At 36.0% G+C, this 19,867-nt stretch overlaps 1 protein-coding gene across 3 annotated transcripts in view; it reads left to right on the top strand.

Annotated features, from left to right (window-relative positions):
• ABCB4 (ATP binding cassette subfamily B member 4) overlaps positions 1-19,867 on the top strand; it is a 55,058-nt gene that overhangs the window by 11,294 nt on the left and 23,897 nt on the right. The window contains exons 5-15 of one of the 3 annotated variants that reach the window (XM_019623721.1): positions 2,413-2,470; positions 3,510-3,701; positions 4,782-4,953; positions 5,981-6,105; positions 8,648-8,819; positions 10,915-11,028; positions 12,116-12,226; positions 12,446-12,571; positions 15,578-15,781; positions 16,136-16,306; positions 19,642-19,746. In XM_019623721.1, the coding sequence (XP_019479266.1) occupies positions 2,413-2,470; positions 3,510-3,701; positions 4,782-4,953; positions 5,981-6,105; positions 8,648-8,819; positions 10,915-11,028; positions 12,116-12,226; positions 12,446-12,571; positions 15,578-15,781; positions 16,136-16,306; positions 19,642-19,704 (1,508 nt within the window). In that variant the 3' untranslated portion in view covers positions 19,705-19,746. Of the gene's footprint in view, positions 1-2,412; positions 2,471-3,509; positions 3,702-4,781; positions 4,954-5,980; positions 6,106-8,647; positions 8,820-10,914; positions 11,029-12,115; positions 12,227-12,445; positions 12,572-15,577; positions 15,782-16,135; positions 16,307-19,641; positions 19,747-19,867 lie in introns of those variants that run through there. The other 2 variants (XM_019623719.1, XM_019623720.1) reach the window with 2 other exon arrangements.

Below are 19,867 nucleotides of genomic sequence, written 5' to 3'. Positions count from 1 at the left end.
TGAGAAGACCAGGGCTACGCCCTTTCCAGATCTAGACTCCCACGAGATTTTGAAATCTAGAATTCCAGATGTAGAATCCCATAACTCTTCTGGGAACACATCAACAAGCACTTGACTCACCTTTGCCCCAGGCAGCAGAAACTCTTGGTTTCTTGGGGGTTCTGAGGCTCCTAGTGTTACTGACCAAGAAGTAGACTGCCATTCTTGGCCAGGGACTGAGAAAGGAGGTCAAATTTGGAATGCCCATAAATTCTTGTTTCCTAGGAGGGAGTATCAACCTGAATTAAAATATTCTTACTGAGAGAATCTGAAAGTTTGAGGTAGGTGTTTCAGGAGAGTAAAGCTCATTTAAGATTTCACCTGATTTCTAATGGATCATAGTTCAAGTTTAAGGAAAAAGCTAGTCCTGTACACATATAACCGGAGGTTTCCCAAGGTTTTGAACAATGATTCCTACAAGTACCACAGCTTTAGGATAGCTTGTGTGCCTCTAATTGCAACACAGTTCCAATTTGGCAAAACAAAAGTGGATATTTAAGAACTCAGGAAGGAAATGAGCACACAGAGCTGAACTGATAAGAACAGAAATAAAACAAGGTATGATTCCTCAAGGACCTGAGAGCCCAAAAAGCTAGATGAATAAGCAGAAACACTTTACTGTGAACATCAGAAGTTACAATCCTGAGGGAAAACTTAAACTTGATAATTGATCCTGACAGTACTTTAAGTTTTAAATAAATTTCAACCTTACCTCCCTTTGGAAGAAGTAAGGAGGATACACAGCAGTCAGGAAACATGACCTCTGGATTATTTACACATGATAAAGGAACAAAGATAGATTAGTATCTCTCCTACTTAGCAACATGGTAAATGGAAAATAGTTACCCTGGATGTTGTCTCAACCATGCTATGGTAATATTTTACCCTGTTATTTTGTGACTGCAGTAGATAACTATTTCCTTTTTATTTTTTCGCTTTGCGTTTTCAAAAATGAAAAGTCATTACCACATGAATCAATCAGTATAGTATAATGTCAGGACTCTCAGCCTATTTTAGGCAAGTTACTTTATCTCTCTGTGCCTCAATTTCCTCATCTGTAAAATGGAGATTTCTGAAACAGTCCTACTTCATAGGATTGTTGTGAAAATTAAATGAATTACTACATGTGTAAGGTCTGACAATTAAGTTCGCAAACTCATCCTAGAAAAAGTGCTACATGCCTCATTGCTGAATGTCATTACTGTCACCTTCGAAGTACTCCCTTTGGGAAGCTATGCACCGAAGCCAGTCCACCATTCTAAGCAATTTTGGAACTCTTTTTCTCGAATCACTATCAGAGCTGTTGTTCTGTTTACCCTTGATGTCCTGAATGTCACCAAAATGTCTTCCTTTCAATATTTCCTTTATTTTGGGGTAAAGAAAGAAGTCATTGGGGGCCAGATCAGGTGAATAGGGAAAGTGTTCCAATACAGTTATTTGTTTACTGGCTAAAGACTCCCTCACAGACAGTGTCATGTGTTGCAAGAGCCATGAATTGTTGGTGAAAAGTTCAGGTCATCTAACTTACACGCAGCCTGAATTTTCAGTATTTCCAAATAATAAGCTTGGTTAACTGTTTGTCCATTTGGTACAAATTCATAATGAATAATCCCTCTGATATAAAAAAAAAACTAGCAACATTGTTGCAACAAGTTTGTGAACTTACTTGTCAGACCGTGTAAATTGTTCAGAACAGAGCCTGGCATAAAATAAATGCTTAGTAAATAAATGCTAGCTATTATGAAAACCAGGAGAGACACACTGACATTTTTATCAAATTATCTCAAATTAATGGACAATATATTTCCTTCTAATTAATACTGCTTTAAAAATACCAGAATACAGTTTTTCTAGTAAACAAGACATGGAATGCAGGAAAATCCACTGACTTGTCTTTGAGCAACTCAGTTATCTTCCTTGTCTTTAATTTTTCTTCCTTGACAGTGGATGTATTGCAGCCTTTCTATTACTTAGGTTGTATGTAAGTATGTAAGGGAAGACACACATATATTAAAGTGCTTTGAGCCACTAAGAAAAAAAGTGCTCCTTAAATCCTGTATTTTCTATTTGGGCCATTTATTTTTTCTTCCTCTGCCTTCTGTAGCTCCTCTCTGCTGCCTTAGGAAGATGCTTTGCTGAAGACCCCACACCACTAGGATGGGGGAGGGACCTGGGAGGTCTTATTCCTCTATCTGGACTCTGGATATCCTGCAGCTAAACCCTTGGGCTCTTTACTGGGATAAAGTGACAAGAGTGCACTTGAAAGTGAAAAGACAAGAGAAAACAGAAAAGATTTTTAAAACCTGGCAATATCTGTTAGTAGTTCAACCTTTCAAAAATGTCTTATTTTTGTTTTGTTTTGTTTTTATTTAGTGAATTTTACATTGTCAATGTTAAACCCAGGCAGAATTCTGGAAGAAGAAATGACTAGGTAATTGGCTAATATATATACTCTTTACCTTTTGTTTTGCTCTTTAGCCCATTGTTATGATTTATACCACCCCCTACCCTGCCATTTAATGTAAGTCGCATACACATAGCCCTTTACTCACAAATGTTTCAGTGTGGTTCCTAAGAATAGGATATTCTCTTCTAACCACAGTATAGTTATCAACTTCAGTAAATTTAAAATTGATACAATGCTCTCTGTATTCCAATTTTGCCTGCTGGTCCAATAATGTCATTTATGGCATTCCCCTTCCTCTGTTAGCCTTCTTAATGGAAATCTCAAAAGCCTATAACATAATGTTTGTATGTTTATATATCAATTAATGTTGCTGATATAAATGAGTAACTATCTATATGCTGTAGCAAGCCTAAAAGGCTTCTAGCTGGAAAAAGTTTGTAAAATCATATGAAAAATTTATTTGAAAGCTTTAAAAAGGGATTTATTATTTTTAAAGATACTAACTTTTCTCTAATACACTTAAGCCTTTATTCCAAATTAGCTTGAATTCATGATATTTTAACATACTATTTAAAACGATTTTCAAATTCTGCCAAATAGAAAGAGGTATTTTTTGGTTCTATGTGTAAACAATATGAGAAAACTTACACTAAGAACCATTTCACATGCTCAATCTGTGTATTCCTATATTTGCAATATGTGAATGGTAGTAAAAATTTTCAGTAAAAGTTATGCAGTTCTAGAATATTAATTATGAAAGAAGAGTAAAATTGTATCTACAAATCGTCAAGGTCAGTTTTAAGATGATTCATTAACACCACTATTTTTTTTTTGCAGTTAACCACAAAAATGTATCTGTTTTCTTTGGCTGATAATCAAGTAAATAGATTTGCTATTGTCCTCTTGTAATTTAAGAGAAAAAAATTTAACGTGTATTTCTTATAATGTCCTACAATCTTTGTGATCAGTTCAGTAAGTTTATTAATTGCCAATTCTGAAAATTACTCCTTAAAGAGAGGAATAAAGGACATTATTTAAAAGCAACTTTCTAACTATTTTCCAGATATGCATATTATTACTCAGGATTAGGTGCTGGAGTTCTCGTTGCTGCCTATATACAGGTTTCATTTTGGACTTTGGCAGCCGGCCGACAGATTAGGAAAATTAGGAAAGAGTTTTTTCATGCTATTCTACGACAAGAACTAGGCTGGTTTGACATCAACGACACTACTGAACTCAATACACGGCTAACAGAGTAAGTATTGTTAATGTCATACTTTCATAAAGAAGAAATTAACCACTGACTATGTGAAAATTGTCATGGGAAGATTTTAAATGAAAAAAAGTTACTAGACTAAGATTATATGTATTGGAAATAGATGATCTGACAGCCATTTCTAGCACTTACAACCTATGCCATAGTGTATTTTACTGTTAGTTTTTCTCTTCAATTATGTTGTAGGTTTATTTGAGGACTGAGCTCACATCTTATATCTTGTTTATCTCTCATGGAGCTTATCACAGGGCCTGATAGATGTTATATACTCAATTAAGGTGGTTGAATGAATGAATAAATGAATGAATTTACAAAGAGACTTGTCTTAGTAACTGTTGGCTTCACTTATTCAACAAATATTTGAGGTCCTACTATGTGCCAAGCACTAGTCTAGATGTTTGTGATACACCAGTGACCAAGACTAAGATCTTCTGTCCTCTAATTGCTGACCTTCCAGCAGGGGGAGATAGATGACAAGCTTTTTCTTACTAAAGGTCCTGGTAAGAGTGTAGTGAGCAAATGAGGTGAAAAAAAGGAAAGATCAAGGCATTCAGGACCTGGTTGGCCTCATTAGGACTGCAGCATTCACTCTTAGCGAAATGGGCAGCCATTGCATGCTTTTGTATGAAGAGTAACCTAGTTGGATTTTCAGTTTCAAATGATCACATGGGCTACTGGATTGGGAACACGGTGGCTTGAGAATAGGGCAAGCAAAAGCAAAGAACTCTTCCCTGTTACCATTGTAATGCCCTTCCTCACTTCTGCTTTGAAACAAATTTACTCATGTTCAAAATGTTAATGCTTCTCTACTGGGATTAATGAATTTAATAGTATCAACTTCAATGATATTAACTTATTAGAAGCATGAACTAATCCCAAATTTCTTCCTTTGTACAGTTATTTAGGTGGGGGAAAATATCAGTCAAGAAGCTAAGACTCTGAAAGAGGCTTGCAGTAGTATGAATAAGTTTTACCTGTCAATGTGTTTGTTAGATGTCTGCTTCACCTTTCTAACCGAAGACCTCCGGCCTGTAACCAATTAGGTGTGATCTTTTTTAGTGACATCTCCAAAATCAGTGAAGGAATTGGTGACAAGGTTGGAATGTTCTTTCAAGCAGTCGCCACGTTTTTTGCAGGATTCATAGTGGGGTTCATCAGAGGATGGAAGCTCACCCTTGTGATAATGGCCATCAGCCCTATCCTGGGACTCTCTGCAGCTGTTTGGGCAAAGGTGTGTGACACTTGGGCATTTTCATGTGTGTTAACCTACACATCCAAAGTTATGTTTAATATGCAAGACTTGGGTACTTGTAGTGGTGCAGATCTGTGTTAAAATTCAGTTGAAGCCACATTTAGAAGCATGTTGCTAAGATAGTACTTGAATAAGGAAGTTTATTTTTAATGGGATTCAAAATGTTACAGATTTTTTACACTGCTATTCTTTCTTGGGGTGAATCTCCTGGTGTAGTAGTTTAAATTATATCTACAGTTATGTCCTTATTTAAGGAAGAACAATTTTAAAATATAATATTCCTCCAAACTACTGTATGAATGTAAAAAAAAAATTAAAGTTTGGAGTTGTTCTATTTATTTTTAATTGTCACCTTGACAGTTAAGTGGCATTCTGCCAATTTTGCCTTACAACAAAATACACATAACCTGTTCTACTTCAGCCAACACTGCAGAGTTGAGAAATTTTACTGGCAATTTTTGCTCTTTCTGGGGTTGATGATTTACTGAATAAACTACATGTATCTCTTTTGTTTTGACCCTTCCACCTTTCTCCTGCAATATCTTATTTAACCATCTTATTATTCAGTAGAATGCCCAAGAGTAGATCTGGAAGTTCTATTATTTTCATAGGAATTAAAAATCGTAACACAATGAAAGAAAGGATGGGGAATCCTTTCAAAGCCATATGGTTTCATTTTAGTTTATTTTGCAATTAGCAGAGAAAAAAAACATAGTCGATGTGGAACTCAAGCTGTTCCCAAAAACGCTGTTTAGAGAGTTATGTGTAGATTTCCTTTTCCTGACTACTCTTGGGGGGCGGGCATATCTTGAGGGTAGATGAGCTCTAGCCTGTGTAGGGGTAGAAGGAGCCATTGGATCTGCTACAGTGAGGGTTGTGTGCATCATGATTTCAATGTTTGGTAAAGGACAGAGTTTGGGAAGAAAGCCTAACTGTAAGAGTTGACTAGACTGTCTTATAACTTTTCTCCCCATACAAAAGTCATGAATATTTCTCTTCTGTCCAGATACTCTCGGCATTTAGTGACAAAGAACTAGCTGCATATGCGAAAGCAGGCGCTGTGGCAGAAGAGGCTCTGGGGGCCATCCGGACCGTCATAGCTTTCGGGGGCCAGGACAAAGAGCTGGAAAGGTCAGGAAGGTTCTTTGTCCACTGGTTCAAAGAACCCACTTTCATGTTTTGTTGCTCATTCTTTTGTGGTATGTGTTCACTACTTTCCTTTTCCTAGTATTAAAACCTCCCCCTACAAAATATAGGCACCCTTTGCTGATGGCTAGGGTTCAATGTCAGACTCTAAAACCGGGCTCTTACCCTTTATGTTCTGTGGACTCCTTTGGTAGTCTGACAAGGCCTATGGACTTCTTTCTTAGAATAATGATTTCAAATGCATAAAACAGAATACATAGGATTACCAAGGAAACCAATAATATTGAAGTTATCAAAATATTTTTAAATTGTGATACAGTAAATATGTGTCTCTTACGTTAAGGTATTAAATAATAAGAGCTAATTATGGGTCTTACATCTACTGTAATTACAAAGTAGGGATGTGGGTAAACGATATTTCAAGATATTTGCATCAGTTGTAGCATGATATGAAAATGATCTGAGATTTCTAATGGCAACAAAGTCACAGTTACTGCGAATGCTACAGAGGTTTGTTGCCTGCCTTGATAATGAAAGGAAATGCTAAATTTCAATCAGAGGTTAGTGAAAATAAGTATGTAATTTCTCCCCCATTCAAGTTCCTTGAACTTGGATCCCAGGTTGAGAATGCCTGTTCTAAAGAAACTTGATACGTGAAAATCTAAATGCCCAACAAAGCCCACTGGTAAAGGCTACTCCTTTCACGTTACGTAAACATCCCCAACCAGTTTATTTAAAAATAACATCCCCTAATATAGTTAAAGTATAGTTCTGTGTAAAGTATTTTCTTTTACCATTCTCTGGAACTCTGGATCCTGACAACTCCTTGAAATAGAAATTCTTGGAAATTCTCCTGCATTAAAACCACAGTTTTCCTAATTTCCTCCATTTCATTTTCTATTTTTCTCTTCCTGAAGCCCTCTTCAAAACCACCATGTGCCTGGTTCTCTAACTTCTCCCTTTTTCTCTCTTACTGCTGCTTCCTGTACACAATAGCCCACACAGACCACACTAACTCTCAGTTGGACCTCAGGATGTGAGTGTAATCAGTGCCGCTCCATTAGCTGCAGTAAGCAAGCCGCCTAAGTGAAGGTAATTACAGCATGTCCACCACTGGCACCGGAGCCTTGCGTCACATTGGGGCCAATGTAAATCTCCCTGCAAACGCCTTGAGGCCCAGCCCGGGACTAACCCTACCTAATGCTCCGCCGGGCATGCTGTTTGTCTCCCCCAGAGACGCAGCTCTGCTAAGCGAGTGCAGTGCCCAACTATGAGGAAAGTCCACTGAAGAGTGAGTGCTTCAAGTAATTAAAAAGCCAAGCTTTTTGGTGGCAGCATACCTTCTTTACAAACTGATCAGTTCTCAATATCTCATTTGGTTAAATTAAAAAAAAATAAGATGGTGTTTGTTTTTTGTTAGAAACAGAAATACCCTATTTTATATGGTACTTTTCTCAAAGTCTCATTGTGTATCCATTGGATTTTTTTCTGAATTTTGGAAGCCTAATTAAATTTTACACAATCTCTGTGTCTAGTGTGGAAAGGTAGATTTAATTTAAACTGATGTAAAAAACATGGTAATTTAACAGAACCTTTGTAGACATTTGTACCTTTGTATCAAACCCTGGAAGCCAGTAATATGAATTTTAATTACTATTCAAAAATATGATAGTAGAATGAGCAATATTCAGAAAGAGATTGAATTCTAAAACAATGATAGCAATAATAATAGTAATAGGAATTATTAGGTTTTGCCAACTGTGGGCCAGCACTGTACTAACTGCTTTCTGTAAGTGTCTGTCAGCCTCACAATTATCTTGCAGGGTAGGCATTACCTTCATTTTACAGAAGATGAAACTAAAATCTAGACAAATTGAACAAGAACCCATATCCCACAAGAAGTGACCGCCTTATAATCTTGTATCCTGGCTTGACAGTTGAAGGTCAACCTGATCCAAAAAACTAAAACAAAACAAAGCAAAACAAAAACAAAAACAAAAAAAACAAAGGCCCAAGTTTAAGTACAAGAACATGTAAAATTCCTGTCCCTCGCCCAATGGAGCAATAGTGGAAGGATTTTCTTTTCTCTTAGAGAAGAGAAATTGAGCTGTGTGAAAAATCTAACTATTTTGAGAGTCCTGAATAGTATTGACACTTTGGTGCCATTCTTGATTGGCTTGGTTTCACTCCTTCAACCTTGACCTTGAGTTGTGATGCTGGCTATGAAGGTGATGATGAAGCTCTTTCATATCCCAGGGGTGAGAGTTCAGTTCTGGAACAGCTACAGGAAATTTGGTTGTATTGGTGAGGACCAAGAGAGATGGGCCCAGGCCAGTAAAAAGAAGGCTCAGATTGGTTCTAGTCCTGGCTGATCCCAGATGGTTCAGTTCCCAGAAAGCTGGGTCTCCCTAGGGGTTTCTTACTGTGATGGCTTTGTTCCTTAAACCTCCAACTATACAGGAGGTGAACATGGCTCAAGTTGTGGATTGATTTCTTATTGTAACATTTCCCCCTCATTTTCTGGTAGGTATCAGAAACACCTAGAAAACGCCAAAAAGATTGGAATTAAAAAAGCGATTTCAGCAAACATGTCCATGGGCATTGCCTTCCTGTTAATATATGGATCATATGCACTGGCCTTCTGGTATGGATCTACTCTAGTTATATCAAAAGAATACACTCTTGGAAATGCAATGACAGTGAGTACTTTTCCTAATATGAAGAATGTGAAAATATTGTTTATCCATCTTCCTTTTCTTTACTTTTATATTCCTCCTTTTCGAAGGATGAGTCATGATTATAGGATCTTTGCTTTTGGTGAATCTTTGACCTGTCCTGTGGGCAGAGTTGGCCTTCTCAAATACACAAGGCATAATTATGAGTAGGGGCAAGAAAATAGCAGGTAGTAAGACCAATTAAAAAACATATGCAACGTATAAAAGAAAATAAAAATTGAATGAACTTATGAATGAAATAAATGTGGATTGGAGCCATCCTAATTCTGCCCTTGAGTTTCATTATATAAGAAAGTAAACATTATTATCGATAGGTCATAGTGTGAGAGAATGTTAAATTTACCTAATATAAAACATCAGCTATCTGAAAAATAAGATGAAAAGTTATTTTAGTTTGTTTTTCTTTTTCAAAATGAAAATAGCTTTATTTTATGATTATAAAAACAACATGTACTATTTACAAAAGGATTAGAATACAATATTTTAAAAATTGGGAGTTATTTAGAATGGCTTGTAATCTAATAATCCATATACATTTAATGATAACTTTTGGAATATATCTTCCAAACCATTTTCTATACATACATGTTTTTTTTCCTTTCAAAAGTGGGATTGTATTATGGATAGCATTTTGTAACCTGTTTTATAAACTAGCAATATTTTGAGAACTTTTTTTTTCATCTCGGTGACAATCAGAACAACATGTAACCATTCAAATAGCAATCTTTTCAAACCTGCACTTCCTCATCTTTCTAAACAGAAGATACTGAACACAATTTGGCCCTTTGCTGATGACTTAGGGCCATTATGAAAATTTTTCACTTCAAAATGTTTTCTAGCGTAGTATCTTCATACTCCATTGAAGTGTTGAGGGCTATTTGGATGGATGAGCTTTCATAATTGTTATGTCTTTTTTTTTTCTTCTTATTTTGGTCTCCTCTCTGGTTATCAGCTTGGAAGCCCTCAACCTTTCTTCATTTCCTTGCTTGCTAAATTTAATGAAGAAGGGAGACTGAACCCTGACTTTACCACTCACCTTTTGTGATCAACGTCTCCTCTCTGGCCTAGTCTCCTTGTTTGCAGTATGTGGACAATGACATGTCCCCAGTAGGGCTGGAGAGTGGTATTTATGATGCAGGAAGCCCACAACACCCTCTGCATAAAGCCTCTAGTGCATTAACTTTATAACATTTATTTGGGTAGAGACGTTTTTGCTATCTTACTGGTTCTTATCTGTATTGCAGATAGTGGATAGATATGTGAGGGACATTTGAGTTCCCGGGGACGTGAAATGTTATCATTACTGTCTCCTGAGAAAAGCCGAACTATGTGTAGAAGTTTCACCTTGTCCAGAGAGAAAGGAGTAATTTCTCTTCACTTATGTTTTCCTCAGTTAAGTTATGCAAATAATCAGGATTCCTGAGGCTATATTCTTGGCTTTTCTATATCATTGTATTTTCCTAGTGAAAAAATATATGAAGGGAAATGTGATAAGTTTCACATGCTACAGTACAGAAAAATTGTGTAAAGGAATTATTAATCAGTGAACTCAAGTGTGATTTAGTGTTTTATAATGTATGAACTGTTACCTTTTCTATTAAAAGTCAAAATATTTAAGTAACATGGTACTTTTTAAGGAAAATTCCATTGGGCCAAAATCTACCATGATTCATCTTGAATATTTTGTGTAATTCAATGCATAGTTAGAGAAAATCATCTAGGACTGATAATAATACTGATGGAAAATGCTTCCCTGTGGTGGCATTAGCTTCAGAGCCAAAAAAATAGGTTTGAAAATCTCTCCAATTCTGTATAAGTTCAGGAGAAAGCAACAGATAGTTTGACAAGCTAGATAAAAAATATTTTTGAGGCGGAAGAAACCCATTTGAGCAATGAAATGCTGTAGTAACCTTGTGAATTCTGCTCTTTTTTAAAAAAAACATTTAGGGATAAACCTAAATTCAACCTTTTGTATTATATGTTTCAAAGAAACCATATGTGAGATAATAATGGATGCCAGAATGGGACTTACAACATTTCCTCTTGTTCTTTTGCTCAGGTCTTTTTTTCAATCCTGATTGGAGCTTTCAGCGTTGGACAGGCAGCTCCATGTATTGATGCTTTTGCCAATGCAAGGGGAGCAGCATATGTGATCTTTGATATTATAGATAATGTGAGTTATTTATGATTTTAATACTGAAAAAGTCTTTGGGGCTTGGCTCCAGGTTAAATCTGGCTTTAGGTTAAATATCATGTGAAAATGAATTATATGAAATTAACCTCTTCTTAATAAGGAATGAAACAAAATGCCTCTTATTAATATTTCTAAACGTTTCCCTTTAAATAATATAATAACATTGATCTCATTTTGGAAAAGTACATCTGCACTACTGTTCTTCGTAGAGTTCAGAGCTAAGATGTTTGTCTTCCTAGTTTTTCTCTCTCTCTCATTTTGTAGCCAGACTGAGAATATCATGATTTCTATACAGGATGAGTGAGTGGAAAAATTATTGGTGGGACCAAAATTACAGTATGTTTTGCTGTGGGTTGCCCCCCTCAAAAAAATTGATCAATGCATGTTTGATATGATTTTGAATCAACTATATTGAATAAGTTGTACTGACTGCAGTGAAATAAAGAAAATAGTTTTGACATACTAAAGTAAGCCATTGTATATACACAGATAAAATGCAAAGAAGAAAACTGAAGTTTGATAATTTAATCCAAGCAATTCTTCCTGTTTGATTGATTTAAGTCATGAGAAAATTTGCTCAGCTTCTGAATATATTGAATGTTTTCATTGTTCCTATAAATAATTTGCTCTAACCAATTGTTCAGTCAGTCTTCTCAACCCAATCCATTACATTTATTATTTAGGAATAAGCTAATTTTCACTAAATGCTGAAATATCAATTATAGTATTTTTGTTATTACAGTTGTATAAACATACGTATCTGACCATTTAGAAAATGTATAAGGATATACCAAAATCTTAAAGTGAAATATTGTGCAAAATGAAATGAGTATATCCCTTATGTTCTTTTGAGGAAATGCCTGTTTTCCAAGAGTGAATATTTCCTTAAACACACACACACACACACACACACACACACACACAATATCTTTACCTTGGGTCCTGTCTCATGTGAGGGAGATTGTGCCATTGCAGGTCTTATTTTTGGAATTTGTTGAATCATATTCCTTAAAAATGCAATTGTTTGTTCTATGATGGAATAGTCATTGAATTTTGTTTTATTTAGAATCCTAAAATTGACAGTTTTTCAGAGAGAGGACACAAACCAGACAACATCAAAGGGAATCTGGAGTTCAATGATGTTCATTTTTCTTATCCAGCTCGAGCTAATGTCAAGGTACTGTAAGTAGTAGTTATAGGAATTGCTCACTCAGATCGATTGTTTAATCATCTTAAAACACCTAAAGACTCTACCTTTTAACATTTACATGCTTTTTCCTTTGGGGGTTATAGCCCCTTACTTGATACTTTTTTCAAATTGCAAATTAAATCAAATCCCTCCCCTTTTAGGGTTTTGTTTGTGAAGCGTGTTCTTTTTCTCTCTTGGCCACCACAGATCTTGAAGGGCCTCAACCTGACGGTTCAGAGCGGGCAGACGGTGGCCCTGGTTGGGAACAGCGGCTGTGGGAAAAGCACTACGGTCCAGCTGATACAGAGGCTCTATGACCCTGATGAGGGTATGGTAAGTGGGAAGAAACAAGTTTTCCAAAGTGGGAAGCTGGGTATCAATTAGCCCTTTGAAATTGTTGTTTAGTAACAAATTTGCATGTGAATGAAATTTTGGTAAAAGGACTGTGGAATTGCATTGCCTCTGGATGATGTATTCAAACCCTTGGGCTGGTTTAACAAAAATATACAAGATGCTAAAAGCCAAAGAAGCTACACAACATTGTTTTCTGTTCCAACTAAGCTTTCCATCATCACTGAATCACTGGAAAATAGTCATGCAAACCACTGAAGTTATTTTCAGTGAGTTGTTGGGTTTGGTCAGAAATATTCCATATTGAAATAGTTGCCAATCTAGTAATCAGGGACACAAGAAATCTTACAACAGTAATTAATTTCATCAGAGACAATTTTCTTAGATGTTGGAATATCTGAAGAGGAAAGTGGGTTAGTCTCTTAAGAAACTTCTGGGGACATGGGGAAAGTAATAGCCTAGGGTATATATACTTTTTGCCCCTTAAAAATTTTGTTATAAATTCAAACTTACAGAAAAGTTGCAAGCAAGGAACTCACACATACCCTTCACCCAGATTTACTAATTTTTTATATTTCACCTCACTTGCTTTATTGTCCTCTCTCTCCTTGTACACACACACACACACACACACACACACACACACACACATTTTTTTTGTGAACCCGTGAGAGTAAGTTAAGGTCATCATGCCCCTTGACTCTTATATACTTCAGAATATATTTTCTAAGGACATTCTGTTACATAACCATAAAGCAATTATCAAAGTCAGTAATTTGACATTAATATAATACTAGTCCACAGCATATACAGATTTCTTCAACTGTACCAACTTTGGGACAACAAGTTTACCTGATGTTAAAATGCATTATTATGAAAACAGATCACAAGTTACAAAGAAAAACAAAAAAAACATTAAAAAGCATTGAGATAGTACAAAGATTACAGGAATGAATACAAAGTTTTCTAGGGTACACAAATTATTTATTTATTTATTTATTTAAAAAATAAAATTAATAAACATTCTTGGAAAAATCTGTTATTACTAAAGAGGAACATATAGGTCCATCCTCACTTACTAAGCAAATTCTAGGTTGGTTCAAGTGTAAACATTTTTCTTTATTTAAAAAAAAAAACACCTAGCAAAATACTAACCATTGAGGATAATCATTTGAAAATTTCTTATACTTAAAATGATTACAGGGCTAACAGATTTTTTAGAAAATATATCATGTCAGCAGAGAAAAAAGTCTTCAGAAAGTTTCTAATGTAGAGATATTCATGGTTCACATCATGATTTAACAATTTTCTGCTACTAAAACAATAGAAGAAATGCCCAGTGGTATAGTTGATTAATTCAATTTTCCCTTAAACTTCTCTCCAATAAAAATAGTAAAACTATAATAAAAGAAAGCAATAAATTGGAACAAATAAATGATTTATGATATATGGGAAAATATATATTTTATATTACGTATTTATATTTTAATATATATTAAATTATATATTAATATTGTTCAATGTTCAAGGGTCAACTAATTTCTCAAATATTAAATATAATATATAATGTAATATATAACATATTTATATATAGTACATATTTATAATTTATATTTATATTTTATGTTTATATTATAAATATAAATATAAAGTATATTTTACATATTACATAATATATATTATGTAATATATAAAATATAAAATATTAATATATAATATACATATATTATATTTACAATATAAGTATAATGTATAAATGTATAATATAATATATAATATATTAATATATAATACATAAATATATATTTATAATATATATTATATTTAATATTTGAGAAATTACAGTTGACCCTTGAACAACACAAGGTTTGTTCTATATAGATTCATTTATCTGCAGAGTTTTTCAATAAATAGTGTAAATGCATTTCCTCTTCCTTATGATATTCCTAATAACATTTTCTGTTCTCTAGACTACCTTATTGTAAGAATACAGCATATACTACGTATAACCTACAAAATATGTGTTAATTGACTGTTTATGTTAACAGTAGGCTATTAGTAGTTAAGGTTTTGGGGAGTCAAAAGTTACAGGTGGGTTTTTGACAGCATGTGGGTTCCGTGCCCTTGACTCCCACATTGTTCAAGGGTCAATGTAATAAAAATCTAAAATGGGATATGAATGTGCAAATATTTCTAGAATAAATATAGATTTGTAAAAAGTTTCAAGAAATGTTCAGTCTTACGTATAAATATATACAAATGAAAACAAATATTATATAACCTACTACCTCGTACCTATTAATTAGAAAAAACAGGTTAAAATGATAAAACCCAGAGCTAGTAAATTACAATGAAGCAGATGTATTTTATGTATTTCTGCTGACATTGTAAATTATTAAAATCTTTTTAGAGAGTTGTCTATCCAACCTCTATTCAGAATATAATAAATGCCACCAGATAGTAGTCATTGTGCTTGTAGGCGATTGTTATTAGAGAAGAAAAAATAAATCGTACTCTTCAACCTGGTAATTCTCCACTTCTACAATGATTGTCTTTCCTTAAGCCTTGAAGGAAACTAAATGTGCAGCAGGTAGGAACTGCTAAAGTAAATTATGGTGTATTACATATAGTAAAACATCATAATGTCATCAAAATTATATGCAGACTAGGTAGGTAGCTGGACATTTTTGTTCAAATTTAACAATGGTAAGCAAAACTAATAGTGTGCCAAAAACATATAACCCAATATCATTTATAGAGAATTATCCATTTATGAAAAAAATGTATATGTAAGGTGATAAATACAAAAGAAAGCATATACTTTTTATTTTTATTCTTTCACATTGCTATTTATTTCCAATTCTCATTTCTAACCACTGAAATAAATTAAATATTAACTAAGACTATTTTCATAACAAATGAAAGAGTCTTGATGCTTTAGTATCAGAAAGTTTGAAATATTTAATGAAAATACCTCTTTTTTTTCAGATTAACATCGATGGGCAGGATATTAGGACCTTTAATGTAAGGTATCTGAGGGAAATAATTGGAGTGGTGAGTCAGGAGCCAGTGCTATTTTCTACCACAATTGCTGAAAATATTCGTTATGGCCGTGGAAATGTAACTATGGATGAGATAAAGAAAGCTGTCAAAGAAGCCAATGCCTATGAGTTTATCATGAAATTACCACAGGTAAAGGCTCTGTTTATGTAGTTGCCCTCCAAACTAGATTTCACCTCGTGTGACTTTCTTCCTTCAAAGCTTAAGCTAATAATGTTTGAGATGCAAAGTTGTCCAGCTTTGCTACGTAAGTGCCTTGCATTATTCAGCTGGAGGTTTAAGGAGTATAGCTGGGTACATATATACAATTTTATACAGACTGTGAGTCAGTAGTTTTTTAGAATTCAGTATTTGTTTCTTTTATGATCATTTATGACTCATTGCGATAGTCAAAAGGAAGCACCGTGTTGTCTTCCTGAATTTCCAGACTCCATAGCCTTTTCTACTTAAAATACTTCAAAAGCTCCTCCATGTTTTCTGTTGTAGAAATTTGACACCCTGGTTGGAGACAGAGGGGCCCAGCTGAGTGGTGGACAGAAACAGAGAATCGCCATCGCTCGGGCTCTGGTTCGAAACCCCAAGATCCTTCTGCTAGATGAGGCCACATCAGCCTTGGACTCTGAAAGTGAAGCTGAGGTCCAGGCAGCCCTGGATAAGGTCAGTAGACACTAAACACCTGAAGGACCAGCAAATTGAAACTTATCAAAAATTCTTTCCAATGCTTTGTGAGCCTAGATTGATAAATATAACAGCAAATGAAGCTCACTGGTGGGACTTTATTGATTTCTCCTTTCTGTCAGGTCACATGGCAGAAGTGGGTGGCCCATTAAGTGGCTGGCTTTGACCAAGGTGAAGTGAGCTCAAATCCAGGCCTATGCAATGAGCCACTTATCTTGTTTTTCTTGCACATAGGCCATTGCTTTGATCCAAAGTAGTCGTGTAAAAATGTACCAAAAAAATATGGTTACCTAAATGTTGTCCAGCTGAAAAACAGTCAAAATACTTGCCTTATTTTGTAGGCAATAACATCATCTTTATCTATTCATTAAGGCAAATGGATGCTTTTCTGGAAATAAAGCTTAACTTGTGTGTTTGTCTAACCCTGGAAATAAGCAACACATTTTAAGGATGCTGAGCTCATGTGCCTGGCTTAGCTATTTCTAAATCTCTCACTATTATCTTTAAGCTGAAGTGTCACAAGAGCCTTAATCTTGGGACACTTTTGGTGTCAGTGCAGCTATCATCTCTAATAACAGTATAAAAATCAGAGTCAGATGACACCATATAAATGGATTTCAAACATATAAATATCATAATTATATTTGATTTGAGAAACTTTAGTAATAACATGTGCAAATTACTTAACAGGTTTTATCCAAATTACCTCTTGCAATTTTAGAGATGAGCTGTATGAACCTTGTTTTCTCAGGAAAATTTGTACCTGAATCCTAAGTAAACACAACTAACTGCCTTGTGTGCTGTAAATTGTAGTTAACGCTTCCTGGTTTATCAGATTGATATTTTGGCTTACTTCATATAATTTAATTTAATGGTGATTAATGAGACAATGATAATTATCCCTCACAAATTCTTGCACTTAATTACATTGCTTTCATGTACATAAAGTCTTAATATATAAATATTGAGATATATATTATATCTCAATAAAGATATAACATACAGGAGACTGGCATTTGGCTGGTTAATTAGAAGTGACTTGAAGAAATCACACAAAAAATGCACAAATTAAACAACTCATTTTAACTTAAAACATATAAATGAGCATTCATGTGTCAACATAGACTGTTTAGCATAAAGTCAGTAGGATAAGAGAGAGATTTATGAGGGAAAAAGGCCCATTCAACCCTAGGACCCAGGGCTGAATGCTTTCTAGGCTACAAATATTCAATATATTATCCCTTGCTGTGCTAAAAGAACAGAATTATTAGAGATATTTTTTTCATAATATGGATCCTACATGTAACCTTGCAAGATTTAACTCATATTTGGACAAATTATATCACTCAATTTTAGCAATCTGTGTTCTCTAGGATGATGGCCCACTCCTCAGGTGATAACCTTTTGCATATCGACTTTAAAAATAGCTGATGAATCACTCATAATTTTTAAAAATCCCCATGAAAAGCCATTAGTAGCTTGGGGTGGTGGTTAAGAGCATGGGCTTTGGTGCCAGACAGGCTGAGGTTGGAGTCCTGGCTCTGTGCCTTTCTAGCTGTGTGACCTTGAACAAATTAACTAACCCCCTCTAAGCCTGAGATACCACAGAAGTAATTTGGAAGAGGGGGAGAAATAATGTCATAGGATGATTGAAAAGACTAAATGAGTTACTGCATGTAAAGTTATTAGTACATGCCTTGCATACAGGAAACATTTGATATTGTTAGCTACTATTATTATTATGTTGATTACCATTACCATGATTATTATTAACTTTATTGATGAATCAGTTACCTATTGCTGCATAACAAATCATCTCAAATTCAGACGTAAAACGATAAGTCTGTAGATTGACTGGGTGGATGTTCTGCTGTTTTCACCTGAGCATATGGCTGCATTTACCTGGAAGGTTAACTGCTAAAATGGCCCAAGATCGCCTCATTCTCCTGCTGGCTATTGGCTGGGCACCTCATGTGGCTTCTTTTTTTTAAATTTTTTAAAGGTTTTTATTGGAGAATTGGGGGATGGAACAGCACTGGGGAATTGGAGGAAGGGGAACAGACAAGTTGCCGTCCCTTTGTTCTTCAGTCTAGTTGTGGAGGACGTTGCTTCACTGGCCCAAGTTGGCACCATCATTGCGCTCTTCCCGGGTGAGGCAGATCAGTCGCCGGCTTCTGGACGGCCGCTCATGGCGGCTGCTGGCTGCTCATGCTGGCTGCTGGCTACACACCGTAGCCCATGGCAGCCCACTGCAGCAGGGGCTGCAGCCTACACTGTTGACGGTGACTCACAGCAGCCCAGCTCCAGGTTGAGGTGTTGTTCAGCATCTTAGCTGTGGAGGGCAGTGTCACTGGCCCTCATATGTGGGATCCGAACCGGGGCCCTTTGGCGTTCCAAGCCAGCTCTTAACCAACGCGCCACTCGGCTGGCCTCTCATGTGGCTTCTGATGCTCATACTTATACAATAGGCTAAGCTGGCTGCTTGATACGGAAGTCCAGGCAAGTACCCAGAGGCAGAAGCTATAAGACATCTAAGAGGTTTAGACTCGAAAATTCATAAAGTGTCACTTTCACAACATTCTGTTGGTCACAGCAAGTCACAAGGCTAGCCCAGATTGAAGGAGAGAGAAAACAGATTTCGTCTCTTGATGGGTAAATGTAAAGTATCTGTGACCATATGTCATCTTCCACAGCACGCCCTCTGCCACAGTTATTTACATTTCTCCCATATGCAAAATAAATTCACCTCTTCCCACGACCCTCAAAAATTTTCATACATGTTGACATCAGGCTCAGAGTTATGACATCAGGATCAAAGTCCAGTTTCTGAAGATCTGTATGTGGTTCAGATATGGATGAGGTTCTTCATGTTAACTCATTTTGATCCAGATACCTATGAACTGAAGAGACAACTTATCTTCCACTCATACACCTAACATAGAATGGTGCCGCAGAAGCAGGACAAACATAATAGACACTCATGTTCAGAAAGGAAGAGAACAGGAAGCACATAGCAGTTACTGGTCCACAGAGATTCTGAAATGCAGTAAGGTGCATGTTGCCACTTACCCCACTACTCCAGGGAAAGGGAGTGTTCCTTGATTAATGCCCAATTCTGCCCCCTAATGGTGGGTGCTCTAGTCCATTGTTCTCCTTGGTTTTGGGCTCCATGCTCTGGGGCTCTTGGATCCTCCTTCTGAGAGGTCTTCCCTTTTCCAAAAGAAATGGCTTGCGTCTGCGGCTGAGTAGCTTTCTCAGAGAAATTTGGGACTCAGAGGCCTGTTTACATTTTGAATTTTCTCAATCTCTTTTAGTCCAAGCTGATAGACTCTCTTAAAGAATTTGTTTGCGGGCCGGCCAAGTGGCGCATTGGTTAAGAGCTGGCTTGGGACGCCAGAGGGCCGCGGCTCGTATTCCGTGTATGAGGGCCAGTGACACTGCCCTCCACAGCTAAGATGCTGAACAACAGCTCAACCTGGAGCTGGGCTGCCATGAGTCGCCGGCGACGGCATAGGCTGCAGCCCCTGTGGCAGTGGGTTG

The sequence above is a fragment of the Hipposideros armiger genome, unplaced genomic scaffold (genome assembly GCF_001890085.2).
Source record: "Hipposideros armiger isolate ML-2016 unplaced genomic scaffold, ASM189008v1 scaffold_560, whole genome shotgun sequence".
Lineage (NCBI taxonomy): Eukaryota > Metazoa > Chordata > Mammalia > Chiroptera > Hipposideridae > Hipposideros > Hipposideros armiger.
Note: the sequence above shows the minus strand (reverse complement) of the source record. Positions and strands in the feature narration are given on the sequence as shown.